Source organism: Myzus persicae, unplaced genomic scaffold, assembly GCF_001856785.1.
Source record: "Myzus persicae strain clone G006 unplaced genomic scaffold, MPER_G0061.0, whole genome shotgun sequence".
NCBI classification, from domain to species: Eukaryota; Metazoa; Arthropoda; class Insecta; order Hemiptera; family Aphididae; genus Myzus; species Myzus persicae.
The window spans coordinates 90,384-103,575 of NW_019104063.1; the positions used below are offsets into that span (position 1 = coordinate 90,384).

General features: G+C 25.2%; 1 protein-coding gene across 6 annotated transcripts in view; it reads left to right on the top strand.

The window, feature by feature from the left end:
• LOC111038248 (small G protein signaling modulator 2-like) overlaps window positions 1-11,771 on the top strand; it is a 32,854-nt gene extending 21,083 nt beyond the window's left edge. For 4 of the 6 annotated variants that reach the window (XM_022321280.1, XM_022321283.1, XM_022321284.1 and 1 more), the window contains 16 exons: window positions 4,270-4,337; window positions 4,598-4,765; window positions 5,007-5,141; window positions 5,221-5,410; window positions 5,869-6,148; window positions 6,212-6,469; window positions 6,538-6,634; window positions 6,695-6,759; window positions 6,957-7,038; window positions 8,337-8,432; window positions 9,022-9,146; window positions 9,217-9,341; window positions 9,637-9,819; window positions 9,876-9,985; window positions 10,198-10,365; window positions 11,334-11,771. In XM_022321280.1, coding sequence (XP_022176972.1) covers window positions 4,270-4,337; window positions 4,598-4,765; window positions 5,007-5,141; window positions 5,221-5,410; window positions 5,869-6,148; window positions 6,212-6,469; window positions 6,538-6,634; window positions 6,695-6,759; window positions 6,957-7,038; window positions 8,337-8,432; window positions 9,022-9,146; window positions 9,217-9,341; window positions 9,637-9,819; window positions 9,876-9,985; window positions 10,198-10,365; window positions 11,334-11,422 — 2,239 coding nt within the window. In that variant the 3' untranslated portion in view covers window positions 11,423-11,771. The remainder of the gene's footprint in view (window positions 1-4,269; window positions 4,338-4,597; window positions 4,766-5,006; window positions 5,142-5,220; window positions 5,411-5,868; window positions 6,149-6,211; window positions 6,470-6,537; window positions 6,635-6,694; window positions 6,760-6,956; window positions 7,039-8,336; window positions 8,433-9,021; window positions 9,147-9,216; window positions 9,342-9,636; window positions 9,820-9,875; window positions 9,986-10,197; window positions 10,366-11,333) is intronic. The other 2 variants (XM_022321281.1, XM_022321282.1) reach the window with 2 other exon arrangements.
• The last annotated feature ends 1,421 nt before the right edge of the window (window positions 11,772-13,192 follow it).

Here is a 13,192-nt window from a genome sequence, read left to right on the forward strand (position 1 = left end):
TTAGATGATTACAAACAAATGGTAAAAAATCATAGATAACTAAAAATATATAAAATAAATATGAATATATACAATTCAGAGTCCATATGGATATAAATATAAATATTAATAAAATAAAAATAGAAGGATGCAATTATTGGTTAACAGATATAATTATTATTATTATAATTATTATTATTATTTTAATAATACATAATTAGAAATAATTTATAATTGTAGGCTTGGTTAAAAATTTCAAATTACATTTTTTTTAAAACTAATAAAAAAATAATATAATTTACAATTTTGTGGCACACAATTTTGGTCCCATTACTTTCAAATATTCCAGCATATAGATATTTAATTTTTTTCTAATTTTGTCCATGTTTTCGTTATAAATGTCAATTTGTCAATTTGTTCTTTTCAGGGTTTGTTTTTATTATTTGTTTTAATGCTATTAATTTTCAAATAAGTTTCACTTTGAATGTCTAATAATATATTAATAACTTCATGAATGAAACTGTGAATTATAATGTCTGTGGAATGATTCTGGTCCATTGGTCGTTCTAGCTTCTTCTGAAGGTTTACCAGCCCATACAAATGGTGGAAAAACCGCTTCAGGGCATACATAATTGTCAAATATATAATCCGAAAAATAAAAGTTGTCAGTAGGAGCATTTTCGATTAAACAAGAAAAGCCATCACCGACTAAATTTTCGGGTAAAAAAACAAGAGCGAAAAAACATTTTAACCAAAGGCCTATTTCTGACTTTGAATTATATTCTTTGAATAAGTTGGTATTGCTTTGGATTTTTCTAAACCAACTTTGATCTAAATGGAATCTACAGACCATAATTTTGCTATTTGGAAAACATTCTTTAATAGCATTGTGTGCGCTTTTTTCGAAATCGAAATGAAAATTACAACTAGCCAACGACATTAATACATTTATGGACAACATATATACTTGATTGACAATTTTTGTTACTACACCAATACCGAATCCATTGAAAAATGGAAATAAAAAAATAGATTTCAACAACTTTTTATTGATTTTATCAAGATGAAGAAATCCGTTAGTTAGTTTTTTAATTGGTATTTTTTTTTAAATTTAAAAATAACTTATAATTGCAAGACCAGTTGCCTCCTTTTTGCTCTAAATACATACAAAGCATTTTAGACTTATTTTTTTATTAGATACCTAATAAACAACCCTATAACCTAGAACCCTATAAACAATCTATACAAATAATGTACAATAAGAGAATACAAGACGTGAAAAATTGAATAAGAAGCCGCCCACTGACAACACTTAGCATGAGTTATTTATACATATATAAATATTTTTTTTAATTGTTGATGGTTGAAATTGTATATATTATTCATGTAATATGTATACATTTATTTTAAATTGATAATTGTAAGAGGTCACGACATAATTTCCTTTTTAACCTGCGCTTTGGATTTCCTGGAAGAGATAGAGAGGAGAGGTTCTTAATAAGAGGATTTTGGTGGGATAGGAGTTGAATGCAGAAGCGCGAGTAAAAGGATTGAACTTCTTCGTTTATGGTTTTCATGTGAAAATCATTATGTAATGTTAGATTTGAGACGTACGGTGGTGCATTGGAGATTCGACGAAGAGCTAGGTTTTGGAATACTTGGATTTTATTGGTATTAGATTTTTTGTTGAGCCCCAGAGCTGTATGCCAATTTTAGACTTTAAAATTAAAAATTGAGAAACTAAACGACACAAAGTATTTTTTAGAAAAAACTGGTAAAATTATCTCAAAAGCTATAAACATTTTTACATTTGTTGAAACAGTTGTTTTGGGTATAGCATGTTGAATTAAAAAAAAAAAAAACTAATGTAAATAAATCAACCTATATCATTTTTATCATTTAGTTATGAAATATCAGATTTTTAATGTAGAAAAGTTGGTTTTTATCTAACTATCAACTGTTGAGGTGGTATTGAAAAACAAATATTAAATATTACCCTCACTATAAAATCTATAATAATTTGTTTCGTAAAGCTAACCAGCCTTACCAAATATGCTTCTATGCATTTCATAATATACAATATATCATTAATCAATATACATTATACATTATAGGTACGTATTAACTAATATTAAACTTAAATACAATAATAACGTGGAACCATCTCTACTGTATTCTGTATCTATAGTTGGTACGGTCGTTCACTCCGTACTCGATACTCTCATTTAGTACCTATATGATCTAATAATGTACCATACTGTCATAATAGATTTGCTTAATTTTAATTCAATGATACACGAAAAATCATTCTAAGAAAGGTGATCTGCCAGACAATATTTTCAAAGATATTTTATATTATTTTATAAGTAATACAGTAGGTTTCACTAATCGATAAATATTAAATTCAAGATATAATTGTGTAAGTAAAATAATAATTGACGTAAATGCAAAAAGTTTCAAGTCCCTCAAATAATATTTTTTTTATTATATGTGAAATAGGAAAATAATAAATGTAACTCAGTAATAATGAGTAGGTGGGCAATTAAGCTAGCTTTAATATAGAATATTAATGAGAGAAATCTGATAACGATTTGAATCCACAAAAACGTTGGCGTGAACAGTCCCAACATTTATATTTTTTAACTTTTCCCCTAAACTATAGTAACTAGAAATTTGGTTGATAGCTCATAAAAAAGGGTTAACCATGTAGATACAAAATTTGAAGTAAAAAAATTATTTAATTTTTCACAGTTAAAAAAAAAAGAGTTATTTTTAACTAGATTTTCATTTAGTGGGGTAGATTTCTGAAACTGAAGAACAGATTTTGCTGTTTAGGGTCTTGCTGGATTCACATTGACTAGGAGAAGTGCAGTGAAGATTTTCAGAACTTTATCTTCAATCTTTAATTCGCTACAAAACTTTAAAGCTGAAAAACATAAAAAAAAAAACTCCAAAATAAAATGTGTTTTAATTTTTTTAAGCTTTGTAGTGGGTTAACTAAAGATTAATTTCTGAAAATCTTCACTGCACTTCTAGCCAGTGTGAATCCAACAGGACCGCAGACAACAAAATCTGCTCTCCGTTTTGGAAGAATCTCTCTTACAAAATGAAAATGAAAATCAAATTTTGTCGAAATAATAAAAATTTAAAAATGTATTTGTTGTTAAAAAAATTTGTACAATTTTGAATCCTCTGATAACTAAAAGGTTGACAATTGTATTTATTCCTCTTATATTTAACCAAATAAGTTTTATAATGATTTATCTTCAAACGATATTTGTTATTTTATCGCCATTTAAAAATCTTAGGTAATCGAATAAACATAAATTATCCCACTAGAAAATATTACTTTAACATTATATTCTACTTACGATATACATTTCAAAATATTTAGAGCAATTTGCATTCATACTAAGATGCACAAAGCATGAACCTATTTAGACTGCTGTACCTTTATGGTACAATGGTATTGATTTATAATATAAGGTTATAAGTTAATAACATTAATGTATAATATAATATTATAATAGGTATTTAATATATTATAATATGTGCAATGTTTTCGGAAAAAATTAGTTCAAACACTTTCAAACATTTTAGCCTACTGTATTATTATTTACTTATAGAAAAATAAATTGTACAATATCTTTATAAATGGAGGTTGATGTACACCTCTGCTCAAAATTGTTTTTCTTATGTAATGATTTATTATTGATTAAAATCAAATTTTAAATTTAATAATCTACTCAATGACACTAGCCATAGGTACACTGAAACCTACTGTGCAATTTCTCCGTTTTGTATTTTGTTTTTTTTTTTAAATTATTTCTATCATAGTTTATTGAATCACATTGGTAAATCACCTTATAGGAGAGTTACCTATTTGCTTTATGGTGAAATGGTGAAAACATTAAGAGTTTGGAGGGACATCTCGCTCGCTACTAATTTAACATCTCTTTTTCAAACTACTAGCATTAAAACTGCTTTTTTTCTCTTGTTCTTTATTCCTTGGTCTTTTTTACATATTACAAATTAAAACCATCAATACAACACGTTTTATCTTTTGATTTAATATAATATTAATAAATATATAAATGTAATTTACTTAAATTATATAATTTTTCAATGTAGATAGTTAATTTTATTTTATTTAATAATTTGTTCTTATTGTGCAGTAATATATACATATTTATATATCAGAATAATTTTTAAAAAAGCTTGAAAATTAACAAATACTAATGTCATAACTGTCATTAATTATTAACAAAATTGGATGTTTCAATGTTACAGCCAGTATTGGGACTATGCAATGAATGTTAATGTAGATGAAATAGTCTATGTTCATTGTCATCAACAAGGTATTTTGCTAATATAATTACTATTTTTTTTTAGCTTTTTTCTAAAAATATTTTTTAACATATACTTCTTTAGTTAATTTTAACGTGTACCTATTAGTGACATTTAATTAAATTAGCAAACTTATTTCTGCTTTCTACAACAAATTTATCTAGTGCTTGGGAATTAGTGTGGTAAAATTGTAAGGATTAAAGAGACATAATTTGCATTGTTAGGTCAAACATGTTTGGACAATAAATAATAGTATTATATATTTATATAGGAAATGACAATGGTGGAACCATAGTTTTAGTTGCACAAGATGGTGTACAACAACCACCCATACATTTTCCTCAAGGAGGCCACTTGCTAGCATTTCTTACTTGTTTAGAAAATGGTCTATTACCTCATGGTCAACTGGATCCTCCGTTGTGGCCTCAAAGAGGCAAAGGTAATTAATTTCTAGTAGTGTGTTATTTGTGTTATTTTACTGACCCTTGGTCTGAAGGTATTCTTTCTAGGTCTTTTATTTCAATCCCCATTATCTTTGTATACCCATCCTATTCAACTTAACATTTATATAATAATATAATTATAATAAAATACGAAAAGGTGATCCTCTGGCCAATGAATGGTGTCAAAAATCACATGATTATATCAATAGTTATTAATACCTTTATACTTCTGTTTAGGAAAAGTCTTTCCTAAACTTCGAAGAAAAGGACGATCACAAATACAAGATATTTCTAATGATTTATCTAGCAATACAGAAGAATCTCGTGATTACGTATTTCAAATAATTAGTAAAGCTAGACATGAAGAATTTTGTAAGTCTTAGTTTAATATAATAAATATTATTATAATATTATAAGTATGTAGATATGTGAAAAATAATTGTTTTACTAGTATCTAGGGGAGAAGAAATATTGGATTCAAAAATTTGGTCTATGCCTTCAGCTGCAAATAATATGCTGAACAGAGTAAGAGGTCATTTGGAGTCTTCATCGACTAATTCATCAACATCTACATCCAGTAGCTTGGATCCAGTAGGGTCTCCATTATTGATAAATATTCAAAATACGAGTAAAGATGCAGGGTAATAATAATTCACTTAATATTTCATGTGTAATGTGTAAGTAATTAACTTATGTAAGTAACATTAAAACAACGTAAGATTTTTAAGTTATCCAATGTTTTAAACTTTAAGCTAGTGAAAAATCAAAAAAATACCTGTTAGATTTATGTTGTTATTATCGTTTTTTTTTTTTTAAGTTTATCTAGTAAATGTCGATAATATTATTATCCATTAAATAAAGTGATAGTATCCAGTTGCATAGGCATGATTATGAAATGATTGAGAGAGGGGGGAGGGGGTTAAGTAGAAATAAAACTGAAATAAAAGTATTCATACATAAATAATACATTTATTAGGAGAAAAAATGTTAATAGGTTGGTTAAACGCCAACACCAATTTTCTGGCTACGCCACTGATAGTATCTAAGTGGAGGAATGCTAAAATTATAATTGTTGTACAGTTATTTTTTTTATTTTCAGTGATTCATTGCAAATCCTATGCGAAACAATGAAAAAGCAAATCATATCTAGAGCATTTTATGGTTGGCTTGCATATTGTCGTCATTTAACTACTGTACGAACTCATTTATCTGGTCTTGTGAACACTGTAATAATAGATTCTAGTGATGCAGAAACAGGATTGACAAAAGAAAAATGGTATTCATTTAAAAATGAATCAAATCTTGTAAATGATGACACCAAATTAGAAATTTTTAGACTCACTTATTTTGGTGGAGTCCAACATGACATACGAAAAGAAGTATGAAATACAACTATGTAGTTAGGCATTTAAGTGTGTGATTCATTACATATTTTTTTTTAGGTTTGGCCATTTTTATTGGGGCACTATAAATTTGGTAGTACAGTTGAAGAACAAAATGCTGTTGATTTACGTTGTAAACAAGAGTATGAAACAACAATGTCTGAGTGGATGGCAGTTGAAGCAATAATTAGACAAAAAGATCGTGAAACAATGGCAGCTAATTTAGCAAAACTTTCAAGTGAAAGTACATCTGGTGGAGATGCACCACCACCAACTCCAAACACCTCAAAAGTTCTGAGTCAAGAACTCAGTAATGATGTAAGATTTATACAAATAATTATTTAATAAATAAGTAATAAATGTCATCAAATTATTATACAACATAGGTATTTGAAGATAACATTAATTTTTCATCTGACGAAGATAATCCTCCAGTTGTTGATGATACTCAATTAGAACACAATGTCGAATGTTGTGATAATCGTAAGAAATATTTTTATTAATTTGTTACTAAAAAATTTAGAAAAAATGTTCTAATTTTAGCCACCAATCAAACAAATACAAAAAAACATATTGAAAATATACCTAAAGAAATTGATTGTGATAAAGTAAGTTGAAAAGAATCGTACATATTATGATAAATTTAAATAATATTTAGTACATGCTTGACAATAGTTATTCTGGATAATTGGTGTTCTATGTACTATAGTTATATAAGAATAAAAATTAATTATATTAATTTGTAGCTTTACATTAAAAATGGTTTATGATCTTATAAACTATTTATCATAAAGTATATTTTTAGAAATCTTTATCATCAGATGAAGGATTAGGTAAAGACGAAGTTACTGAAAAAGACATGACAGTTAAGAAAAATACGGCTGAAGGTAAATCATAATATAAATTTTAATAAATTGTCATCTCTTATTCTTTATACATTTATATAATTATATTATTCAATTGCAGTGGCTCAAACCTAAACTTCTAAAACACGGGGTGCTAAATCTGTGAATGCATCACAGAGTTGTGGGGCTTTGCCCCCCACACCCTCCTGCACCTAAACCTACAATACTCGATAAATCAAAACTTAAAAATACATGTTAACACACTTCATATAAATAAAAGGAAATAAATTAATAACACTGTTTTTTACTACAATATTAATAACATATTGATACATTTTAATTTCATAATCTTGTGAATGAATAACTAAGATATCATACTTTTAAATCATCATAATTTTTCTGGGTTTCATGCAGTATGTATTCAAAATAATTTCGGTATTTAGCTGATTTAATAAATCTTTTTCAATCTTCAGCAAAGATATAGTAAACCTTTGCTGAAACATACTTGATCTTAGCCATTTTTTTATCCTCCACATTGTCGAAAAACTTTGCTCACAAGTAGCAGAGGTTACCGGAATTGTAATTGTAAATTTGCAAAAGTTTATGTAAATTTGGATTTTTAATCATTAATGTATAAAAATTAAAAACCATATAATAAAAATATACCCTATAAAACATTATTATACAACTCATGTGGGTTAACCAATAATATTGCTGTCCACCACAGCATACATAATATATATAGTAATAGTCTAATATACTATATAGTGCTTTTTTACGACCAAACAATTATACATTTTTTCAGGAAATTTTCGATAATTTAAAAACATAAAATGTGTGGTATTTCAATAAAATAATAAAAGTTGGATATAAAAAACAAGGGGTGCTAAAAACATTTTTGCACCCCCTCCCCCCCCCTAGTTGCGCCACTGTTCAATTGTATTGCCCAGACAGCAGAAATATTCTCAAAATATTTTGCAAATCAAAAATTCAGTGATTAATCATTCTATTTAACAATGATTCTGATTTCCAAGCAAAGCTAAAAAAAAACTCAGTGAACAAAATATATTCTAAATATTTTGACATTTGTCAGTAATTTATCCTTATCCTTACATTCAGAAAAATTAGAAACTATTTATAAAATCAAAAATGTCCATTTCAAAATATCAACTTGACTTTAAGGTGTTATATGAAAGCTTTTTATCATTCCTTTCCTTCTGTACAGAATATGGTGCTTAGAATTTTAAATAAACTTTACTGTTTGGTATCTAAATCATGATAATTTAAATAAAAATAAAACATCATACAATTCCAAGGAAATAATTATTTTTTCTCCTTAGATACATCATTATACTGTCCTACTTCAGTTATTGTTACTACAAACATAAGTCAAGAAAAAACAATGGACAATCCTAATGATGAAAATGATCAAATAGGTAAGCAAAATAAATGTTTTTATTTGATTTATACTTGGGCATTTGGCTCTTTATAGTAGGTACTAAATTATTGTTTTTTATTTGAAAATAATAAATAATAATAATCATTACAAAGTAATTACAAATAATTCCGAGTTAAATGTTTATAATATTAGGGAGGTACTGTTTATGTTTTTAAACTTTATGTCCTTATAAAATCAATCATTAACCCACCGATTATTAATTGTAATTATATGATGTTCATATAATATAAATTAGTTGCTTGGGTTAAAATATAAAACACTTAAATCCATATGAATTTTCCAAATATAATGAAATATTTGTGACCTACTTTTTAGTTATTTCACATAAAATATGAAATATATTACGTATAATTAATATATATTATTATAATGTTTATGTTATGTACTTATTATACTCATAACTTATATATTAAACATTATATTTTATCTTTGAATTTCAATTTGATTTAAAGCTATGTCTTTGGTTCCTTTATTTAATTTTTAAATTTTACACAAAAATACCTATAATTATTAAATGTATACTGTGCTTAAAACATTAATTTTGTTTAATAATATGTACTTTTTAGATAGTAAAGATAATAATAACACTTCTAAATTAGCAGTAGATGACAGCGAAGGAGCAGGAGGATCTAATCATGAACAAAGGTCTGCTTGCATATCCCCAGCAAGTTCCCAAGGAGGAATATACCCAGTAATATTGTTTAATTATAAAATGTAAATAATTATTTTGTAAATAATATTTTATCCTATTTACTTAACAGGTGGAGTTGGTTGAAAATTTTGGACTTAATGTGCATAGAATTGATAAGGATGTTCAACGATGTGATAGGAATTATCCCTATTTTACTCTTGAAAATTTAGATAAACTTAGGAATATCATATGCACGTGAGTGTTATAATTTTAAACTAAATCATTTAATTTGAACAATTGTACATTTATATAATATTATTATTAATAATGACTTAGCAATTTTGAATTTTTCAAAATTATATTTATTTACTTACTTGCATTTTTCCAAACATGTAATTTGGAAGTTAAAAAAAATAGTGACATTATTTATGTTACAATTAATAAGTAAATTGAAAATATTATTAAATTTACTACTTATTTTACTTATTTTTTACTTTACTAACAAATATAAAATTATCAACTAATCTAATTTATTATATTATATATTTAGATATGTTTGGGATCATTTAGAAATGGGATATATGCAAGGAATGTGTGATCTTGTTGCTCCTCTTCTAGTTATTCTGGATGATGAAACTTTATCTTATTCGTGTTTTTGCTTATTAATGGAAAGAATGTCTGCCAATTTTCCACACAGTGGTGGTGCTATGGACACACATTTTGCTAATATGAGGTGATGTTATTGGACTATAATCTTTTATTATAAACTTCAATAATTATGGTTTATAGATCTCTAGTACAAATATTAGATTCAGAAATGTTTGAACTTATGCACGAAAATGGAGATTTCACTCACTTTTACTTTTGTTATCGATGGTTTTTGTTGGACTTCAAACGAGGTAATTAAACATGAATATTTTAAGTATACTAAAACTAAATATTGTAAAATTGTGATAGTAGATATTTTAGTGTATAATTATTTTATTATAAATGAAATGTGATTTTATAAACATATAAACTAATAATAAATTTATGGTAATAATTTGTAACTTTTGTATAAGTACTTATTATTTAACACTAAGTCATTAATAAAAATGTATTAACTTTTTAGAATTATTATATGATGACGTATTTACGGTATGGGAAACAATATGGGCTGCCAAAGAGATGTCTTCTTCTCATTTTGTGCTTTTCTTCGCTCTCGCTCTTGTGGAAACATACAGAGATATTATTTTGGCAAACCATATGGATTTCACGGATATCATCAAATTTTTTAATGGTAATTTAAAATTTATTTCAGTTGCGGGCAATATATTTTATAACATGACCTAATCTTCCAATTTTTTTAATTTTTTGTAAGGCGTTCTCCCTATATCAGGGGTTATTAATTAAGAATTTTGAAATCGTTCGCAGGCCATTATAATTACAGACTTCGTTAATAACCAATGGTCAAAAATGATAAATTTAATACTAGATCCTAGAATGTATAATATTAACGGTTTTCACTTTTTCATCTTAGCTTGGAACCAGATAAAATTTGTTTGCCAGACATCATTTAATAATCCCTGCCCTATGCAGTATGCATACACATACAAATAATAATAAAGTAATAAATAATAAAAGTATGAATTTAAACTAAATACAGATTACAGAACAAAAAGTAGATCCAAATTTTAATTTTAAAATAATGAAATGAAAAATTTTAACTTTAATGAGAGACTTGTTCTTGAAGACCTGACATGATTGTTTCGCTGTTAAGTTTTATATCTGAAACTGCAACTAGAAAATTTTCTTCAACTTTCAATCTTGGCCGATATTTATTTTGTAGAGGAGAAGAAAATCTTAGTATCTTACATTCATAAGTTGAAGGTAACAGTAGTAAAAGTGATGTTTTTTGTTTCAATAATTCTGGATGATCAAATTTAATGGTTAACCAAAATGTATAACATGTAGTTTCAAGAAATGTGTTACGTAAATTTTTATGTGATGAAATCTCAATTATTTTCTTTATCTATTTTAAAATTAAAATTTGGATTCAGGTACTTATTTTGTATTGAAATTACAGTTTTGTTTCAGCTAATCCAGTATAAAAAAATAAGTTGTATTTAATATTAATTTGTTGGCGATCTTTGATGGGAGAATGTTTAAAGACTATTATATTATATTTATCATTTATTTTAAATAAAACAATGTATTATTGATCTAAATATGAAATACCAATACCTATGTATGTAATGTGGTTTTTAGAAATGGCAGAACATCATGATGCTAAAACGGTATTATCACTTGCAAGAAATCTAGTATTACAACTACAGACTTTAATAGAAAATAAATAAGATAAGACAGTAAGTGTATCCACCCCATGACATATAATTATGTACCCTTAGGTATAATTAATGTATTATTGATTTATTATATTGTATTTTTTTTTCTTACAAAAGTGTTTTCTAAACTGCAACTCCAAAATTGTGTACATTGAACAAAATACGTAGGTATTTTTGGACATTTTAAATAACTCAAAATAGTACCATACTTTCGCAAAACCATAACTATAGTTGTAATATGACGCAAGTGCATCTCATGCAAGTGTACAACATATAATTTATTATTTGTACATCATATACCAAGTATTTAAATATTAGGTGAGTTTTAATGTGTTTTAGCAAGTTGAATTTATAATTATAAACAATAATATTTGCAATGCATTTTAAAGTTGTATGGTTTAAAATAAACCACTATTTATTTAATTTATTTTCTTATATTAAAAAATTAGGAGGCCTCTTCTTTAAAGTATAATATATATGATCAATAGTTATAACTTATAACCTACATAAGTAATACATAATAATATTCTTACTTTATATTTCTTTAAAATATTAATATTATAATAATACTTAAGACTGCCTTATCCTTGTAAAAGGTAAAAACTATAAAGAGTTCAATATATTCATTAAATGTTTTTGTCGGAATGTAATTTAAATTTTTAATATTTATTAAAATTAAAAATAATACAGTTATAAAATTATAAACTATTGTTAACTTACTTACATATTTTAATTTTAAACTTTTAAATAAATAGAATTTAGTACGATTTACAAGCTACATTAACATTCTAGTACATACAACACAAAATGTTTAAATTTTGCTACTCATATTATTTTACTCTATATTAGAGGTATATACATTTAACAACATTATTTTTGTTATATTTTTTTTTAATTACATTAAATATTATTAATAGGAACATATTATCAAATAATATTTAGCATAACTATTTTTTTATAGTTCTTAAAAATAAGAAGTATACATTTGATAGGTATTTTAACTTATAAACATAATATACCTGGATGTCTCTATAATGATTAAATGTAATATGTAAATATTATATAAAATATTAAATTAATTAAATACATACGTATTTATTTATTCAGTTTTATTAACAAATTTAATCATAAGAAAATCAAAGACAAACATAATATTTTGTTTTCATTATTTTATTTGTAGTTTTGGTTGTAGTTTTTTTTTTTTTTAACATTTATTAAAATATTTAAAATCTGTTATAACAGTTACAATAAGCATATGAACGTAGAGTAAAAACAAAAATAATAAATATGAACTAAAATTTTGAGAAAAGTAGCTACTCAGCAGTAACACTCGGAGTTTTAGGTATCGTAATTAATTGTAAAACTATAAATTTCCATTTTAAAATAACATAAAAGTCATAAAAATCAAAACAAACATACTATTATTTCAAATTATCAAAGTATTAAACATCAATCATGTGCTTAAAAAATAATTTTATTTAACTTAACTAGATATATTATTGGTATTTAAATGTTTGTCTTTTTCTATTTTTCCTTTTAACTAAGTTGTATTTTTTTTATGTTACAATTATTTAAATTGTGGAAATATTTAAAATACCTCTCTAGTAACTTTACTTTATTCCTGACTAATTTCTAATGGGATGTTTTTTTTTTATGATTATTATTTTATACATTTATAAACTGTAAAATAAATCAATGTAAAAAAAATACATATTTTTAAATACATAATCTATTTTATTGCTATACATGAATGCTGTTAATTTGAATTAAAATCTTAACATA